Source organism: Epinephelus fuscoguttatus, linkage group LG11, assembly GCF_011397635.1.
Source record: "Epinephelus fuscoguttatus linkage group LG11, E.fuscoguttatus.final_Chr_v1".
NCBI classification, from domain to species: domain Eukaryota; kingdom Metazoa; phylum Chordata; class Actinopteri; order Perciformes; family Serranidae; genus Epinephelus; species Epinephelus fuscoguttatus.
This window is the reverse complement of record NC_064762.1, coordinates 31,993,958-32,015,095: the sequence shown is the minus strand read 5'-3', so window position 1 is coordinate 32,015,095 and position 21,138 is coordinate 31,993,958. Positions and strand designations below refer to the sequence as shown.

At 39.7% G+C, this 21,138-nt stretch overlaps 1 protein-coding gene across 4 annotated transcripts in view; it reads left to right on the top strand.

The window, feature by feature from the left end:
* Positions 1-21,138, top strand: part of col12a1b (collagen, type XII, alpha 1b) — a 154,960-nt gene that overhangs the window by 99,094 nt on the left and 34,728 nt on the right. For all 4 annotated transcript variants that reach the window (XM_049591030.1, XM_049591031.1, XM_049591029.1 and 1 more), the window contains 12 exons: positions 1,342-1,484; positions 5,194-5,323; positions 6,710-6,852; positions 8,435-8,564; positions 10,559-10,678; positions 11,354-11,500; positions 12,050-12,166; positions 15,571-15,723; positions 17,232-17,306; positions 18,903-19,042; positions 20,609-20,732; positions 20,821-20,964. In XM_049591030.1, the coding sequence (XP_049446987.1) occupies positions 1,342-1,484; positions 5,194-5,323; positions 6,710-6,852; positions 8,435-8,564; positions 10,559-10,678; positions 11,354-11,500; positions 12,050-12,166; positions 15,571-15,723; positions 17,232-17,306; positions 18,903-19,042; positions 20,609-20,732; positions 20,821-20,964 (1,566 nt within the window). The remainder of the gene's footprint in view (positions 1-1,341; positions 1,485-5,193; positions 5,324-6,709; positions 6,853-8,434; positions 8,565-10,558; positions 10,679-11,353; positions 11,501-12,049; positions 12,167-15,570; positions 15,724-17,231; positions 17,307-18,902; positions 19,043-20,608; positions 20,733-20,820; positions 20,965-21,138) is intronic.

Below are 21,138 nucleotides of genomic sequence, written 5' to 3'. Positions count from 1 at the left end.
TCATTATCTCATCACCAACACACCAACATAACCTGTAGTGTTTTTTTGAAGCAGTGCTGTGTCTAGTCTGAATAAGCACAGCCAGAGAAACTTTGACTGCTCATGCTAAATCCAACATTTTTAAAAAATCATTTATTTGTCATTCATTTATTTGAAAAGGTTGTTATTGCTTCTGTTGGCAGGTTAGGCGATCTCTCCGTCACAGCAGTGACATACTGGTCCTCACTGTGAGTCAGTCTATCAGTGGATATGAGCCTGTGTGTGACGTTAATGATCTTTTATTACCAGTAACTCAGTCCAGTTTTACTGTTTGCATCCCAGGAGGAATTTGTCACATTTTGTCTGGACACAAACAAAGTTTCAGTCCAAAGTGTAGAGGGAAAAAAGTAGCTTACTGCCATAAAACAATTAATAACACAAAATTAGATCAAGATTACATAATGTCTCTGAAGGATAGAAGGCAATTTTGTCCTTGGATGATAGAAGTAAAACATTCTGACACAGTCTGTATTTTGTAGGTATTAAATGACGATTTATTCAATGCTGTTATACAACATTAGGGAAACAGTTTTGCTCTGGAGGTTTTGTCCTTATTGAAGAGGAGGCTCTGTTAAAATCTACCTACTGCATCTAGTTTTGTTTTATTGGGTAAAGCTCCAAATACCAGGGGGATCTGCACATCTGGTTTGGTTTAAACGGGAAGTTAAGGGCTTTTGCATAAACCCAAAACTGTGCTACTTCTCTCTACACATTCTCCACATAGACGCTATAAAATTACTTTCCTGCAGGAGACTTCTGCTGCATTCAGCATTTGAGTCCAACCTCAAGTTTGACTGTGATGCAGTGTGTCCCACTGCAAAGACAATTTATTCTTCCATTAAATGCTTTTTCTTGATGAAAGCCAGAGGTTTTGGAAGTTATTCCAGCATCAGCTTGTTTTAATTCCAAGCTTAAACAGAACACAGCAGACAGTAACAGATTTATTTTTTAAATTAACTAAAAAGTTCACCGGTGTTCTGACCTTTTGTAAACTGTTTAAAGAATTTGGTTTCAAATTGGTTCTGTAGCCTTTAAAAATGCAAAACCTAAACTGACAATCTAATCCTTGGTTTGACATTGGCTCTGTTTCTGTTTAGCACTTTACTTACCAACAGTGACATTTGCAGGAATGTAATCATTTGTGTTTGTAAATCCATCAGCATAAGCCGTCATTTTCTAGGTCCTAAAATGGGATGTACTTGGAACAGACCTTTCGTATTGATATTTGGTTGCTAAGTGAAGAAAGTCAACATGTCCCTCTCTTCCTCACTCCACTTTCTCTTAACCTCTGTGACCCTGCAGTCCCACGCATGCCACCCAGGAACATCCAGGTGTACAACCCTACCCCTAACAGCCTGAACGTGCGCTGGGAGCCCGCCTCAGGCCAGGTTCAGCAGTACCGTGTGGTGTATTCTTCCTTGAGTGCACCCAGATCCACTGGGTCGGTAAGTAACTCTCTGCAGGCTGTTAAAACACATACTCATTAGCAGCAGAATTTGCCTTCAGGGCAGGAAGAGGTGGTTTCTCTTGAGATCACTGTGTCTGCTCTCAAAGGATTACAGCTACAAATGTAGCATATTTCACTTAAAAAAATCTGCTAGTGAGATCAGATAATCTTTTCATTCAGTGCAAATCCACTTGTTGCAAAGGCTGCAGGGTTAAGTCTTGCTGGATGTGACGTGGCTCCAGCAAATTCATGAGATAAGTGAAATTATATTGGGGAAAAAAAGGGAATTATCTCATCCCACAAGCAGTTCTTATCTTGCTTGTTTAAAGATAAAGAAGATATCATGCAAGATAGGGCTGCCACTGTCGATCATTTTCATTATCAGCTTATCTGTCGATTATTTATTTTTTTTCTATTAATCAGTTGTTCATCTAGCCTTGAGCACAAATTATGAAAATGTCCCAGAACCAAGGTGACAGATTCAAATGCTCTGTTGTGTCCGAGCAATGGTCCAAAACCCAAAGATATTCAATTTCCAGAGATATGAAACAGAGACAAACAGGTTGTCCTCACACTGGAGAAGCTGGGAATTTGACTAATTGATTAACAGACTTATAATTTTACATAAATGTACAGACAAGAGCCAACTGTAAAATCTGCTAAATGAAAAGGATTATAGCAGAGGTATAGACTCCAGTCTCATAACTCGGGCCTCACGCAGGCTTGAGTCATGAATCTGTTGACTTAAAATTTACTAAATCTAAAAAGACTTTGACTTTAATACCAGTGTCTTGTGACCTCACCTGGACTTCAGCCTTTTTATCTGGAGCAGAAGGTAAAGGTGCATCTCGACAGACCAGCTGCGACAGAGCGTGTTTCAGCCTCAGATTATCACATTCAGATATAAAAACTCTGTATTTACATGACTTGTTTAGGACTTGGAACTGTCTGTCTTGGACTTGTCTTGACATAGGACTGGATTAGAGACTTGACTTGGGACTTAGTGCTAAATTGAGAGTTTAGACCTGTAGGTTGGGACTTGACTTGAAGCTTTTTGGCCTTGACTTTGTTCTTAACTTTGGATTTGGCTTGATGTGTTGACTTGTGCCTGATTTTGGGACTTGTAGCTCCTGATTTTGGAGTTGTCCTTTTTCAGCCGTTGATCTTTTTTTCACACCGGACAGCTGCATATTGAATGTGAACTATCCAGTGTTACTAAACTCATAACATCAGGTTGCATCTCCGTCAGTTGTCTTGAGAGTTCAAATAAAGTTGTATCCATCTCTTCTCCACATCTGATTAAACCAATGAAATCAAAGTAGGATCAAAGCTTTCACTGGGTTGGTCTATTCCATGGGAACAACAGGTTGTCCATTTTGACCATTCCTATTATGTTTCACTAAGTGTTCACATTAATATTGCACAGATGTTTGAGCTGCAGTTTTTATTGTGAAGCTCTTAAATATGGAAATCATGACTTGTCAGCTTTTTGTATTCCTCCATCAGCACTGATTTCATGCACCAGTGCAAATATCTGGATTGCAGAGAGACAAAGGGGGGCTTTATTTCCCAAGAAAGAGTCTGAACTCTGTGACTGAAATTTAGAAATATTGCACAGCGGATACATCTGTGACTGACATCAGTGAAAGCTCCTATGGTTGACGTTTTTGGGGCCATGAGGCTGTAATCTAATTTGGCTGCTCTGATGATTAGTGTCTGCTTTGATGATGCTGTGAAGCTAATATTACTGTACAGTTTATCATCCCGTGTACTCCCCACACTGAGTGGTTTATTATCCCTTATAGTCACCACTTCCTCTATCTATTTTCACTTCTGTTGTATTCTATTTTAATTAACTTTGATTTTGTTTTGGTCTTAGAGGAAATTGGTTTGGCAAAGATACAGAGCAGACACAAAGATGAGCTCAGAAATACAAAAATTCACCAACTCTTGATGACTAATTCAATATAACTGAGCTCAAACTGGCCTCATTTTACATTTTTTTCTAAGAGTCAGTGCTGTTTTAAAAGAGAAATTTCTAGGTCGGAATTAAACTGAAGTTGGCAGCCAGAAAATATACACTTTATGGCCAATGGGGAAACTGTGAGATTGCACCCACATGTGATAGCTGAACATGCGATTCTAAAACTATGGGCATTTGTCTGCTGCTCTAACAGTCTCCACGCTTCCGGTTTCAGTCTTTCCACCAGATGTTAAACCTGGCTGCAGGGATTTGGTCTCATGAGCATTAGTGAGGTCCAACTCTGATGTTGGGTGATAAGGTCTGGCTCACTTTCAGAGTTCATTCCAAAGGTGTTGGGTGGGATTGAGGTCAGGGCTCATTGTTTTTTGTAGCATTAAGATTTCCATTAATCAGAGGTTCCACATGCTTTTGATCATATACATAGGTACCAGCAAAGCACTTAACCATATAATACAAGCGTCCCCATCTTTTAACTTGTCTTTTCAGGGAACTCAAGCACACAGTATGTGTGACAGATACAAGTGGTTTACATGAAGGAATACTGTTGCAAGGGGGCTGATAGGGCTGGGTATCGTTTGAAGAATTACCACACCAGGACCAGTACCCTTAAATTGATACCAATACTTGATTTGACACCTTTTGTCTTTCTTCTTCACTCGATACCCATCTTATGATTAATGGCATTCAGTTGCATAAAATGCCAGAGGATGCTACAGGTGTGAAGTATAGCCTTTGTGTGGAACGTTTTGGTGATATCTCAGCATGCTGAACTGCTAACTCCTTACATTTTTAAAAATGTCACAGCTGAAAGTTTGCACTTATAAAGTTGTAACTACTTTTTAATTGGATCATTCAAGTCAACTCTTTAGCACAGTAAACGCAATGCCTCTTATAACCCCATTAATTACCCAGGAAAACTCTTTGGCTTCATTTATTAAGATTTACCTCAACCAGTGAGTTATATCTTAGCCCTTTGAGAGCAGCTCTGCCTTCAGGAAATGAATCTATGACTGCATCTTCAGTCTAACGCAATTCATCATGTTTTAAAAGGATGACAGCAAGAACATTGGCCTTACGTTGGAGCTGACTGGAGGGATTTGACCCTAGTCCAGCAGGCGTATATGTACTTCCAGTTGTGGGATCTCAACCTCATCAATACCGAGGAACCTGTTTCATGGCCCAATCTGCCACAAGCTCTGGGTCCAAAATTCTTTGAGATATTTGCTTTAACCAAAACAAAAGCTCTGGATGAGGGTGGACACAAGTTCAACCAACGGATATATTTCCCATGATGTAACGCTCTGATTTTCATGGCCCACAAATGGGGATAGATGCCGTGATAATCCCAGTGACAAGAGATGGTCTGCAGTCATCCTTGTTGTTAGAAAACATGTTGAACTACATGTCTTAACCTGCTCTGAGCCGCTGACAGACGTAGTGCTCTCCAGCCGCTTCCTCGCAGAAACTGTTTATCCGTCAGTCCACTTACTGAATGAATGATTTGTTTGGTGTCTAACCTCCCAGGCCTTTGTTAGTGTTTCAGGAAAACTCTGGCAGCAGAATGCTTGGGAAATAACTGGGATGAGCAATGAGATCATTATGTACATTATCACTGCCAGATCTTTATGTAATGCATGAAGAGGCTCATTTGAATAGGCAAAGCTTCCCCACATGATGATAATGTATATATATTTTTTGACCCTTGGGTTTCTTCTCCACAAAGGTCCTCATTCCAGGAAATACCAACAATGCCTTCCTGGACAACCTGATTCCAGATACTCCCTACTCGGTCAGTGTTTCAGCTCTGTACGCTGACGGAGAAGGATCACAGGTCAAGGGCAAAGGCAAAACACGTAAGCACAATATCACATGCTGACACTCAATCAAGACAATCAAGAGACTGACTCCTACAGACCATTGTTTACATCTACTTTGAGTCATATGCATGAGTGTTTACTGCACCAGGTGTCCATCTTAACAAGCAAGGCCACCAGTGTTGATATCTAGTTGCAGTTTCTTTAAACAAATCTTATCATGAGTGGCACTTAATGATTCAGTGGCACTCAAAACTATTATTTACATTTGGTGGTTGTCATAAAACAAACAATTACTACAATGAACTAACAGGACCAGAGGAGACTACTTACCAAAACTATCTAAACAAGTTTTTCTGGCAATATTTTGGAGTTACAGAAAAAGTGTGTAATGTTAATATGACAACCAGGCTGCACCAGAAAGATGCCTTTACTTTTTTTTTCACTTCAGCTAAATAACATAATGTGTTAGTTATTTCTATTTCATGTGTGCTCTGCTTTGAACCTGGCGACCTAAGCACTCTAAAACTGAACTAGTGTTACATCCAGGTAACTTTTATGTATGCTTTCTCATTGACTGTTAAAATGAAATGTCAAAATGATGAGAATATCCTGGTAAGTTCTGTTACCTAATGACCTTTAAAAAGTAAATAATGCAGTTTTGATTAATGGAATGACGAATTTCAGAGTTGCGTCATTTATTGACCAGACATCATATTAGCATCAGCTAGCTGGCTAACGACAACAACTGTCTGACTGAAATAAATTGTTGTAGCAGCTTTACTGTCCTGACACAAACCAACATAACATAGGCAGGTTTATTTATTTATTTATTTATTTTTACAGAAAATGAATAGAAAATATTAGATGAATTCTGCCCCATAATTTCCCAACAGTTGCCCTTATGATAATTAAGTTCTATCTCATCATATTTAACAATAAATTAAGAAATTTTGTGACGTTTCAAGGGTGACTTATTGATTCAATCTGAATCTCCATTGCATGGTGATTCCCACATTATGCGCCAATAATTTGGTAAAAGGCATTCATTATCTCCTAGACTGCACTGCCTCGGAGGTCAAGCCAAACTGGTTATACTTTTAAAACAGATTTATATTTTTATTATGGCTAAAGAGACCTATTCTTAATTTGCTTTGCAAAAGTGGTTTGTTAAATTTAATTTAGATGTTTAAGTCTTTATTTCATCTCTTCAATCATGAAATACTTGTGAAACAAAAACTGGAAAACAAAATAAGCCTGCCCCATGGATGGATTTGTCACAGTAAAGGAGAAAGGCTTTTAAACTCAGATTGAATTATTTGTAACTTATTATAAATGTTGATAAAGTGTACAGAAACTCACAATGTATCATTAAACACATTGTTTAAATGTTGCACGAGGTAATGTGTTTGCTTTGTGCTGCAGTGCCGCGTGGCGGTCCCAGGAACATGCGTGTGTTTGATGCCACCACTAGCACTCTCACCATTGGCTGGGACCACGCAGAGGGTCCTGTGAGGCAGTACAGGATTGCTTACGCTCCCATGACTGGAGACCCCATCACAGAGTTTGTAAGTACACTTCAAAAAATCACTATGACATCAATCACAAGAGTCTGTGTAGCCAAAATGACATCACTGTATGCCGTCAACACACAAAATTTTGGACTAAAAGTGTGGAAACAGAGCAGCAATAGTCCTGGAAAAGAAACTTGCGCTGAGGTTTGCAAACAGAGACATAACTGTAAAGCATATATATCATTTCAAGTATCTATGTTTCGATATTGTCACTAACAACCTGAAGGATGCAAAACTCTTATGCTGATATTAACCTCTGCTCTTTAAACAGAAACTCACATTTGATGTATGTCACCTTTAAGTTCATTCTGTCTGCAATTTCTAGCTCACTTTTGTTCAAGTTTAAACTAGATCAGTGTCTCTCTCTGATTCACTTTTAGTGAAGCGACATGTTTTTGCCACCCTATGGTTTTAGGGAAAAGAGGGGTTCTTGTATGTTTTCTTAAAAGGTGTCTTTACTGGATTTCTGTCCTGCCCAGGCTGCATTTGACTGTCAAGAAAAGCTGGTCTTTACCTTTAAACAAATCAAAAGCACACATGAAAGACAGAAATAAAACTCTTCAAGGATTCTCAGTGTGAAAAAACCTTTGAAGCAGTCAGATTTTTAATAAATGAAGAAACTGCATCAGCAAAACACTCAACCTTATTTTATCCACTCGATCCTCTATGTTTGAGCAATAATGAGATACTGATTTCAGATAATGACGTTTTTTATTTTGGATAAACTCTTGATACACTCTCCCCGTTCACCCTTCGCCATGATGTTCCATGCAAACTATGCGGTTAAGTCACATCTCAGGATTCCCTTGGCTGGTTCAGGTTATAAATCACAGATTAGTGAGACTAATTACAGGCTCTGTTAAACAAACACTACAATTTGGGCCATAATAACATTATTAATAGTTCTAAATAACGAGTTGGACCGGCGGTTGGAGGGCGGAGATGGCCCAGCTGTGCTCCCCCTCCACTTGTTAGCGAAGCACCTGTTTGGTATGAGTCAGCTAACTGTAGTACAGGGACACCGATGAAAGGATTTCTCCAGACTGGAGAGTCTACTCTACTGGGGAACTTAACCAATTAGAAATGCACGCAATTATTTCAATTTAACATCTGTGGCTCATGGAGAAGGTTTGTGTTTGCACACAGCTTCCAAAGGCCAACTGCACTGCAATTTGCTGCTCCAGGACACAAAATGATTCCTTCCTGTTTGTTAGAGATTACGCTGCTTAAAGGAATAGAAACCAGTTTGTACGGGTTAGAAGGTAAAGTCACCAGTTAAACATTTAATAACACCAACAACTTCCTCAAAGTTTCCAGACTTTTCAGTCCAGTGTAGAAAAAGATTCCATTAGGGCCTAAGCAGCAGCTTTAATAGGGTCACTGGGCCCAGGTGCTCCCAATCAGACTAAATGATCAGCCCTGCATACCAGTTACCTGTAAAGGCAGAGCAAACATGGCACATGAAATGACCTCACTGTCACTTAGGATTCTTTGGCTGTAAAAACACTCACTACTGCTTAAAAACTTTTTCATGTGTGTCTGGAAACCTCTGACTCTGTGGTGTTTTGATCATCAGACTGTGGTGCCAGGGAACAGAAACAATGCCATGCTGCAGAATCTGCTTCCTGACACCCCGTACAACATCACAATAGAGGCCATCTACCCTGAGGGTCCCGGAGGATCTCTAAATGGAAACGGACGTACAGGTGAGGCAGCCACACATTAATAACACAGTTACAGATCATGTAGTGAAAGCAGCAGGTCAGGAGCAGCTTCAGTTCTCTGTCAGTCTACACAGGATGTGTTCAGGCACAGTACTTTGTACAGGTCCCTTGTGTTTTGGCAGTGCTCTGAGCCTAACATTGTAGTGTTTAAAAAGTGTTTTAAAGAGAGAAAATTAATTTAAAGATTTACTTAGGTAAAGTACGAGTAAAATTTGAGCAGCCTGCAGCTGTAGAGATTAAAAATAGAAGTGTATTTGTTCTATTTGCATGAGATGGACGACTGAAATGCCTCCTGTGTGGACAAAACCTTCAGACTTTAATACTGTAATTTCACAGTGGCTGTTTTAACTAAACAGCAGGTTTCTCAACACGTCTGCAATCTTTGATCTTTAACAAGCTTCTGGAAAAGGTGATAATGTGTTGAAAATTACAGATTTTAGCTCTTAACAGCAACACAGTAGTGGCTCCGTACAACTGTGTACTAGAGTTGGGTAGCAAAAAGGTTTAACAAGTTTCCAGTCAAACAGCAGGAAAATCACCAGTTTGATTTAATTCTTGTGGGAACACCAAGTTGGACATTAAGTGTAAAGAGGCAGCTGTGGCCTATTAGAACATTTAAAGGAGCACTCCTCCACAAATCCATCCATTTCAAACATGACAATAGGAATGTCTCCTCCTGCAGCCTAATCCACTTCTTCACCATCAATCCATATAATCAGTATGTTACAAACAGTTGTCACTTTGCCAATAGATGACAAATACACAATTTCAAATGGAACTTTGGAGGTATGAGGAGCTGACTATGCCACACAGAAGTCATGTATTTAGCTCTGTTGTGGTGAAAGTATGTGTGGAACATACTTTTCAGAGCCAGCTGTCAAACCTACAGGAGGAAAGAATTTCATACAGAGAGACTCTCTGTGAAGAATCCTATAAGAATGTTGGTTTTTTAAGCTTTAATGCGAACTAAAAAAGCGCCCCCAAGGAATAAATTTGTCCACTTCAGTCTGCTTTACAACATTTTCTATGAGAATGGAATTAAGAAGTGAGAGCTCTCTGCATCTGTGACTGCTGTGGTCACACAGTCTGTTGCAAGAATTGAACCTGTAAACTCTGTGCCACGGCTCGCTATCACTGAGCTGCCTGCTGCTGAGGCAACAGTTGAGTTTAACACACCCAGAGCTTGTGGCTGTACGGGCCAGCAGTCCTGCAGAGAGGAGTCTGTGCAGTGAAAATAAATACAGTAGACGTACATTAGTCAACAGTGCCAACACGTGTTAGTGTGAGGAGTTCGGACCCTTGGGGTCTCACAGGAGCTAAACTGGGAGAGCACTTTACTGGTGAGCAGTAGCATTAGTTACACAAACAATAGAAACTTGCAGAGTGTGTGCCAGGCCCTTTCAGGCGTCAGTCCAAGTCAGAACTCAGCTGCTGGTCGACTCGCTCAAAGGCTGAGTAAAGACCCAAATCAAAACACGTGTATCACATATAATGAATTTCATTAACAAATGGAAGGGGAATGCATCAGCAGTGATGGAGGAGGTAGAGATGTTCAAGAAAGTTTTTCCTTACATTTTATAGTCCTTGTTTTCTGTGTCCAAACACTGTAGGTTAAATTTAAAACAACTTTAAAATACTTCTTTTAAAACAATAACTGCTGTAGACTGAGTTATTAATTTTAATGATATTGATGAGCTTTATGTAATTTACCTTATATATGATATAACTCTTGTTTTATTGAAAAGAAGTGATATTGTGATTTAAAATAAGCAACCAATAACCAATTCGAGATGTTGTCACATATTTCATTGAAAAAACAACTGACACTACATTGGGAACAGGTCGCAGATATCCTCAGCTTTTACTTGTTGCCAGATTGATATAGTAGAATTCCTAAAACAGCAGACTAAAACATGTGAAGTCTAGCCATATTGTTGCCACAGTCTGTTTGTTGACATGTCTCCTCTTTGTTGCAGTCGGCATGTTGAGTCCCAGAAACCTTCGAGTCTCAGATGAGTGGTACACCAGATTCAGAGTGGCCTGGGATCCAGTGTCAGCTCCTGTCCAGGGCTACAGACTCATCTATGCTCCTGCAGGTGAGACCATAGATCACATCAACACATCCAACACTGGTCTTTATGTCACTGCTCTCGGCTGCCGAGATCTTGTGGATACAGGCTCACTGAAGATTTCAGGCAGTGGTTCCTAAACCTTTTTGGCTGTTAAACATTTCAAATGAAGCATGTGTTGTATTACTTAAGTTGAGCTATGAGCAGATTGATTTATTGAAAAGTTTTTGGAAGCTTAGAGGCATAACAATTTCCTATATTTCCCAAGAGTAAGAGAAAGAATAGAGAAAAGCCAGAAAGCTTGAAAACAACCTGAACTTTCGAGTCAATCACACAGTCTGCATCAGTTGACGGTGTTTGCTCAGTTGGAGATGGATCTGTTGACATGCAAGCTCAGTAGCTGTTGTGATTTTATCCGTAGTTCTTTAAGTGGACCTTGAGTGGGGATTGTTTCACTCAGTTTGTGAAGAATTTGTTCTTGAGCGGGTCCATGTTGAACTTGGCGTCTGCTGCGAGTTACCATCTGTAAAATGCTTCCCAGATCCTTTTGAGCACTCTGCAAACACCGTTTGATGTTTGTCTTTTGACTGTGTGATGAGTGAGAGTGTTTGGTTTGGTTACACAATGACAGCAACCCCAGTAATTATACATAATTCACTTCCTGCACATTCTCTTATAATTCTTGTGCTGTTATCTTTCCAGGCACAAACCAGCCCATGGATTTCTTTGTGGGCGATGTGACTTCGTACACGCTGCACAACCTGCAGCCTGGAACCACCTATGATCTTAAAGTAGTAGCTCAGTACACCGGTGGCATGAGTGGACCACTACCTGGGCAGGGAACAACACGTATGTACAGTTATTGTGTGTGACAAGAGTCCCACTGACGAGAAACATTCAAGTACACAATATGTTATTCCAAATTACAACACATTTATACTCATTTATTCCAAGTGGCGTTTGGCTGTCCAGATGGATTTGCTCCATTTTAACAGTTGAAAAACTCAACAACAGCATGCCATTCCAGAAACAATGTCCCAGTTATTCTGAATGTTGCCACTGTATTGGAGTGGCAGCTGGAAGCATCAGCTGTGGAGATATCTAAACCTCAGAAACTATCTGCATTGGCACATACTACTGAGGATTAAAGAACATTTTGACCCATGTAACCCTTTGAAAAATGGTCTTCTCGGGGTTTAGGACAATTATTGAAAGGCACAGGTGTGAAAAATGCATTTGTCATGCAAAGTTAAAGTTTGCATACATAGGGAAATAGAAGTCTTTCTTGTCAACAAAAACCATGAAATGCAACATTTGAACAAATATGAATTTGCACTGTTCAGCGATTCACAGAATATGTGTTCCATGAGTTAAAATGTTAATGTCTGTCCTCTGCAGTCTACCTGAATGTGACCAACATTGAGACCTACAATGTCGACCATGACAAGTTCTGCATCAAATGGACTCCTCACAGGGCTGCCACATCGTACCGCATCAAACTCAACCCTGCCGACCGTGAGTCTAAGTTTTCACTACATACGCTGCTTTTTTTCTAAACGTTTTTGGATGCTGTCGTTAATTTCCGTTCATTTCCATATAATTTAGATATCCGTTACCAGTCTCTTTATAGCGGCAAATCCTCACTTTGAGAGGCTGGAACCACCAAATTTTTGGCATTATTACTTGATAAACAACCTCAGCAATTTTCAGAATTGTTGCTGATTATTTTTTTGTCAATGGCCCTTTAATTCCACTTTGAAAACTTTACAGGAGAGAACATTTGACCAGCCACAGCACAAATGTAATTAAAATTTGTTTAATATTGTGATAAACCAGATAAAAAGTCACATTGCCATGACAACATAGGCAGCAACTGTCCCTACTAATACCACTACCTGCTACAGACATTAAATTCATGTGTGCACCTGACGCCGGTGGTGTGGTCCACTTTAACACTCAGATCCTGATAGAAGGTGACTTGTTTGTGTTGATGCATGGGGTATTGTGTGCAATAGGAATCTCAGCAGATGTTTGAAGGCATATCTCCAAATGAGGTAACCTTTGTGGCCATGGATGCTACAGATCTTTAACAGCGTTTAGCAGACTTTGTCGGCTGTTGGGATCCCGTCTAGACTTTTTTTTCCTCATCTCAGTGACTGTTTATCTTTAGGCCTCCTCCTTGTGATTATTACTCAAAGCAGGATGCAAGTTTTGGCGGGGATTGAAAGCGTCCGACCACCAAGCTTTAATCGTGTCTCTGTCTGTAAAGATTACATCCTTTTCAATTACTGCAGGGTCTTTGAATCCCATCTGGTTCATATTCACACATGGACACGGGTTAGCGGTTAAAGAGAAGGGAAAAACCAGGAAAGGAGCATCCATATTTAAATATCTATATGGTAATCATTAGTCATTCAGACTCACTGTGACGGGTTGCCAGAACAAATATGGGTCTGCTAGCGTGAGACAGATGATAGCTCTAACCACTGCCAGAGGATCAGAAATCTTCTGCCTGAAAATCCATCCCAGTGAGAGGCAGCAGACAGTGCTCTCAAGTCAACAAATCAGTCAACTATTTGTTCTCAAGTGGAAAGGCAAACATTGGTCTGAGATGATGCTAAGAGGTGGAAAAACTGTGAGCGATGAATCCTGAGGTCTTCTCCTCAGATATTTCCACCATATTTTAAAAGCCATGGAACCACTAGTTAGAAGGAGAACATGTAGCTGCCAGTTTTTAAGAATTATCTAATATCCAGCTGAAATATCTCAGGGATTATATTTTGTCAACATCACTCTGTGTACAAACCTTTGTGTATCTCCTATCTTGATAAATGGGGGCCACTGTTTTGGAGTAGATCTGACCAAACGGTGTGTGTATTCCCAGAACAGTTTAAGTGACTTCCATTATAACTTGTTGCTATAACAGAGCTTATTCTGGAAGCATTGCATCACCAGAGCTGCTGGGTCCTGTCATTTGACAGAGAATGATGAAATCCCTCTTACTTAAGAGTTGTTCTGTTGGGCCCAAAACACTGAAAAGCAGCAATCATCATCTGTGGCAGCTGTCTCTGCAGTAAACATGCTTTGTTTGTTTGTGCTCACTAGAATGCAAAGTGTAAATAGGAGACCTCATTATCAATATATCACTGCACAGCCATGCAGAGATGTAAACATTTAACTGGCAGGATCAGTTGTTGAGTTTGTTCATCACAGAGACGTTGACAAGGATGAGTGCTTTTTGTAGAATTTAAGCAGCATTAACTAATCTTTTATTTTCCTCTGTTAGCAACAAAACAGAAACTATGGCAACACAGATAGGACTACATATTGGAAAAGAAGCCCAAAGGCTCAGATATAGTGTTTCCCTCCATAGTGGTGGCCTGTAACAAACAAAACTGTAGTCTTAAGTAATGTCACAGTATGACTCTGTAAACATCCCCTCCAGACATGTAATTTGTGCCTGATGTACAGGGAAACACCTACAACATCATGTAAAGTAACAATACGCAAAACATGTTTTTTAAAAAAGGGGGGCCTAAATGTTATAGAGTAATACAAAAGATTTAAAACCAAGTTTTCTGAGTTTTAAAACAATGATTCTAAAGATGCCAATAGTGTGAAACAAACCGAGTATTTATCAATAAATAAAAAAAAAAAAGACTGAAATGGAGTGGAGCACAGGAACCGTGAAATGCTGTAAAATAAAAAATTGCGAAGCTGAAATACAGCCTGAAGTTGCCAACATTATAATCCAGCGGGCCCAGTTGTTACATTTAAAAGCCAGAAATGTAAGCACCTGGGGAAGTAATGGTTGAGTCACTGGTAATTATCATTAATGCTATCATACCCCAAGAGATGCATATAATGAATAAATATTTTGGTTTTCTCCACTTATATTAATCTTTCATGATGAGTCAGAGCTAAGAAATTATATAAAGCCCACTGGGTGTGGTTTACAAGGCTGAAGCTGCCACGATTCCGCCATCCAGTACGAACTGAAGCTCCTCTGCCTCGCAATGTCCTTCCCTCTTTCACAGTGGCTACAGTTACAGTATATGAGTCAGTGTTTTCCTTGAATATTATCAATCCGATAGATGAGTTGTGCGAAAATGTTTAAATGGACATAAGGTATCTGATGAGGTGTCTTGTTTACTTTTTCAATGCACATACTGCATTGCGAGCAGGCAATAGTTGGTTTAGTCTTTCAATTCAGTTTAACAGTTTTATCACAATACTGTTACCCCAAAATAATAACCAGATTCTGGGGTCTATGCATAAGCATTTTTGGAAACCTGATTTCCCTGTTTTTTGGGGTGCACATCGGTGCTCCAGCAGTGCAGTCACTCCCTGAGCTCAACCTGCATTTAGTGGAGAGGTGGACTAAACCATTTGGGCCTTTTACGGGTTTAGATGCGCCTCAGGAAGCTTCCAGTATTTCTTTTTTTGTTTTTAATACAAAGTTCAGCCCTTTAACTGATTTATTTGGCAAATTTAATTCAGTTATGGCACTAATTACTGACAAATCTAAAATTGCAAATAAAACTATTCATCTCCACTGGGGCTCTGGGTTATCAGCCTAACTTTTCTCCCCGCTGTGATGCCCCTGGTGGCATCACTTGTTCAAAAGATGGTGTCCCACTCTGGAAAGATCTGAAAAGTCTGATAAAACACTTAACAGCCTAACAGAGGAGAAGAGAGAATGGAATGTATTTCCAACCTTTGACTTAAGAGTTTGTGCATGTTCAAAAAGTATTTAAATGTTCTGAAAAGTAAGCGTTAGCGTGACAAATCACTTTTGATATAAAATATTTTTTGTAACATAGAATGCACTTTTATCCATAATAATCCAGTTAATTTGACTGAGGTGTATTCTTACTCAGATGATTGGTAGAATAAAAATCTTTTCTTTCCTCCCGTAGCCTCTAGTAAAGGACAACATGAGATAACCATCCCTGCTGGTCTGCCTCAGTACTGCTTTGATGGACTTTCTCCTGATGCACTCTACACCGCCACTGTCTTCGTTCAGACCCCCAATCTGGAAGGTCCAGGAGTCAGCGCCAAAGAAAGAACATGTAAGTTTTGCATTTGCAGGTGAAGTTGTTCTGTTAATTACATCTTCTTAACTGAAATGTAACTAATCAGATTAAAGGTTTTATCTATTATACAGTTTTTTTGTCAAAGACGGAGAGACAGTTAGTGCAAGGAAAATTTCGGTGAACCTGAAGACCCTGAAAGAAATGCTAGCTACCTAATAATTAATTCTGCATAATATGTACTCTTCCTTTTGGTACTTTAAATTTATTTTGATGCTAATACTAGCCCCAAGGAGCTCTGTACAATATTCAGAGCATTAATACAGCAGCAAACTACAATGGGCTATGTAAAGATATAGTAGAGTAATAGCGTCCTAACTGAGAATAATATCACGCTACCTGTGTGTGTGTTGTAATCCAAGCTTCTCTGTTCTTTGTTGTGGTAGCCAGTCCGGCTATGCAGGCATATTTGTGTGTGTGTGTGTGTGTGTGTGTGTGTGTGTGTGTGTGTGTGTGTGTGTCCCACTGGTTAGTTAATTGCCGCCACTCTGCGCTGCGCTTATACGTCAGTGTTACTGCTGGCAATGGGAAGGCGTCATTGTAAGCATAGTGCCCACGTTCATGTTCCCCCTCAGGTTACCATTGCTAGCTCTGTCAGCACTGTTGCCATTGTTCATGGTTGTATTTGCTATCAGCCACCATTAGCTGCTAGGGGCCAGCTCTGGCACCTCCAAGTTGAGAGCCATATGCAGAAAACCTCACACTAAATATTGTCTAGACTCCTTTAAGTGAGACTTTGAATGCAGGACTTTTACTTGTCACAGATTATGCCTGCACTATAGTATTGCTTTGTTAATATTAGATTAAGAAAAAAAAATCATTCGTTGCTACGTGTTTTCTGTCATTGGCAATACGTGATCACTACTAAATAAAAACATTGTGCTTACATCATATGAGTGCCACTGTCCATTGAATCTGAGACATGAACATGAATGTGCTTTCAGAATACAGTATAAACAGCACTAGGATAAATTAACATTTCAGTGTTTAAGTAGAGATACTTTGTCTTATTTTTATTTTGATATTGAGCAATGTACTTATGTAGATAAAAAACAAATGAAAAGTTTAATGAAAGTCAAAGTGTGCATGTTTGAGATATTATACAACACATAAATGAATGAACTCAGCTTTTAGATGCTGCCAGACTGCAGTTAGATTTTAATGTTCATTGTGTTTTGATGAACATAAACCAGCAGCCTCCACATCTCAGACATAAAAATGCCCCCAGAGCTTGTCCTCTCATATTTATTACAGCAAACATGACTGTAGCAACAAGTTGCATCTTTCCAACACGCCCGGACAAACTGTGAGCTGTGGTGTGAGATGTGAAGCATGATTCTAACTCTCTGCATTATACAAACACTGGGTTACATCACCTCACAGCACTGATCCAAAACAATGACTTCATCACATGACATGTTTACTGTTGTTCTGTATTTATTACAAATATGTTGATGGCAGTTTGTAACTGTTTTTGTTTCTCATAGTGGTGAAGCCAACTCCAATTCCAACGCTCCCACCAACCCCGTCCCCTCCACCCACAATCCCCCCAGCATGGGCAGGTAAGTGTCTAAAGGCATCCAGAATCCTTTGGTCTCAATGACAGTCCAACTGAAGTTTCAGTTCATGTTTCTTTTCTTTTCTTCTTTTTTTTTTTTTTTGCTACAGCTTACAGATCTGTGTTATTGCTTTTATGATGGCACCCTCTGTCTGTGAATACACCAGTAACAAAACAATTACTGTTTTCTGTCATTATGGACAGTCAATCAGATCATTTCATTTTAAAATTATTTGCATGAATTACAGTTCCAAGATTTGACAGTTTTTTTTCTTTTGCTTGGCATATTGCAACTGAACATGCATAAACATTAAATGGAACTTGCGCCCATAGATAAAATAACTTATGCTACAACACATGTAACGTCAATGCCTGATGATAAAATGTGCCGTGGTTGGTTAGCTATTAAGCTAACACCAGGATTCCTGTAATTGTTCGCAATACCAAAATTATTGCAGAGTTAACCCAGTAAATAAATACACGTGTTACTAAACTCATTTAATCAATGTTGTGGTGTTGTTCTGGTGTTGGTGGCAGTCTCCTCCTTGGCCGCCATTTCACAAGTCTGAAATGTGTTTGTGGTCCTGCCCCTTCTGCTTTGTAAGCATCATGGTGACCATTGAAGGTGCCCACATTCCATACTCTCTCTCTGTTGACCGAGTGAGTGCAACATCCAGGTACTCAGTGTGCTGCATGTTGCCATGCTTCTTAGTGTGAATACACTTATGTGCTGAAATCAGCAAGTATCAGTACAGAAGTATCCAATTTGAGGCACAGCATAAGAGTTAGAGAAAGTGAGAGCATGAGAAGCTAAAGGAAGGATCAAAGATGTAAAACATCCTCCCAGGACTCCGCAGTGCTGTGCCACACTCAGAAACAGCAGGTCAGACATCTCAAATAACCTCTTTGAGGAAAACCTGGATCATCCCATGACTGAATGGATCGAGTCTTTTCATTCAAGCTCAGCTCTGATTGGAAACTCCTCAATGCAGCGTTTTGGCCTAGGCAACGGTTTGAACGCTGACTCCTTCTGGATCCTACTCGTGCCAGCGGCAAATTAATAGCCGCCACATGTGCTGCTGGCCCTGTAGGGCGCGTGCAGAGGGAACACACCCGTTAAAAGAAAGAACTGTCCAGAGAATCTGTTTGTGTCTTGTATTGTGTAAAACTTGTTTATAAATCCTGGAGGAAAAGATAGAGAAGATTACAAAGTGTGCTGCATCACATAAGGCAAAGATTATTCAAAGCTTTTTGCCCAATTCGTTTTTGTCTAAGAGGAACCGATTAACAAGAGCTCAGTTTCAATTCTTCTGGTGACCAAATGTAGCTTGTTTTGTTTCACCAGTGTGTGTTTTTTTTTTTTTGTTTTTTTTTTTAAATCAGTGAAGCCTGTAATTACTATACATGGACCCTGTCACGTTGTTTTTCTCAATCATTTTATTTTGTTTCAGCTGACTTTTTTTTAAGAGGCTCCAGCTCCCAAACAATAATTACGCTGTGTGATGATGCCATTTTCTCTGCTGGTGTTTGTGATGCTGCCCTGAGGTCTGGCCAGTGGACTTTTAAAGCTCCATATTGACTTGTTGTTTTCTTGCCTCAGTTTGCGCAGGTGCCAAAGCAGATGTGGTGTTCCTCATCGATGGCTCCTGGAGTATCGGCGAGGACAGCTTCACCAAGGTTGTGCACTTTGTCTCCGGCATGATTGCTGCCTTCGATGTCATTGGACCCTCGGGAATGCAGGTTTGTATTGATCCAATAGCAGGACAGTGATGAACTCTGACATCATTACATATACAATAGTTTGGTTTTATTTGCACAATTAAATACACTAATAAAGTTAACCGGATGTGTGCAGGGAAGGAAGGGGAAGCCAAGGGACTCAAAAGTCCTTGACGGTATGAAAAGATTCAATCAAGTGTAATCATACATATCCAGCAAGGGAAAACAAACTGGAAAAATAACAGCAGCTCAAAGAAACATACATAAAACATAAAAAAGGAAGATACGGAGATAAGGAAAATAAAGGTTTTGGAAAATACAGTGTTTTTCAAAGTCCTGCAGACAAGTCATAGAGTAACTATCTGATTTTAAACTGAGAGCGTGAACTGTATATTTAATGGTATATTGATCCCAAAACATAAAACAATAAGGTAAATGATTAAATGATATTAATCCTCTGTAAATTGATTGATAAAGTTTTGAATCGCGCTATGATCATGTTTGAGGCTATCAAACATGATCATGTTTAGGTAAAAGTACCTTATTATGGTAGAATGAATTAGTTGCACCCCAAACAATATTCCAATAATTAATATGTGGATAAATGAAATTATAATACAAAATCCAGTGAGTGGTGGGTGGTCGCCTTTAAAATTCTAACTGTTTTTATTAAAGGTAGGGTCTGGAGGATTTTCCAGTTGCTGTTTGTAAACACACACATTCAAATTCGGCCCTTCCTATCAGGCTCAACTCTCCCGGGTGTACGGAGCCCGGAGGTACGGAAGAAGGCTTCACAGAAGAGGTTCAGGCAAGGCTCGCGCTGGTGCACGCTCGGGCACGGCACCTGCACTCTCTCACTGGCTGGGGAAATCTCCGCCCAGAAGCGGTCTGAGCTCACAAAAATATTAAAATACAGTTAAAGGGCAGGAGCTCTGCAAACAGAGTCACCACCACACATGAGTAGAAGCCCATAGGTGATGATTAAGCAGGATTTCATTTGTGTATGTCTATATTTTTTTTTGTTTGAAAATCCTCCAGATCCTACCTTTAACTGTGCACAGATCATATGTTTTTACACTACACAGACTATGGTAGTAGCATACCCCCAGTTAAGCCTCCTATGTTTTATCATTACATTTAAGTCTTAGAGCCTAGGATCATTTTTTCCTCTGAAAAATAAATCCATTGTCATCATTTAAAAAAAAAAAAAAAAAAAAAAAAGTGTTCAGAAACACTTCAGCAGTTTAGAGCAGTTTTTCCATAATCCCCAAGGACTCGTTTGTCCATCTGGATGAAGAAGTATTTTGTTTTCTGCACAATAAAAAGATCTTGAACCTGGCTGAGACTCAGTTTACTAATCTAAAAAAAGATCATAGCTGGAAGTGGAATATCTCCCTGCTTGATTTATGTGCTATGAAAATATTCAAAAAGCTTTCTTATCGGGTATATTATCTATGTTAATGATATTCTCCAGTATTTTATATTTTCAGCGCTGACACTGACTGAATTCAAGCTAAATTTTGTACAATTTTATCCATAATAACATGATTATGAACTGATTTCTTGCTAATCTGACTTTCCAAACAGGTGTCATTTGTACAGTACAGCGATGACGCAAAGACAGAGTACAGGCTGAACGCTTATCAGGACAAAGGTATCGCTATGTCTGCAACTAACCAAATCCGCTACAGAGGAGGAAACACCAAGACAGGTTTGATCACACACCACATGCCACAGTGACAAAGAGTCTGCCAGTCAGCCAGTTGTTTTTCTGACACGTTTTTTCTTCTGTTGAGCAGGAGTGGCGCTGAAACACACCTATGACAAGGCCTTTTCTATTGAAAATGGAATGAGGAGAAATGTCCCCAAGGTGGTCGTGACGATCACTGATGGACGCTCTCAGGATGAGGTGAAGAAGAATGCTGCCAAGCTGCAGCATGCAGGTAATGGTTTAAAGGATCCATGCTTCATCAGCAGAAAACACAACATTACTTTAGTCAACATGGGACCTATTTTTTAATAACTATTTTTACTAACTTCTCCATGACTGTTTCCCATGACAACTGAAGTTGAGTGACCTGTTAGAAAAGAGAGAAATGTGAGCTTTTAACACCCAC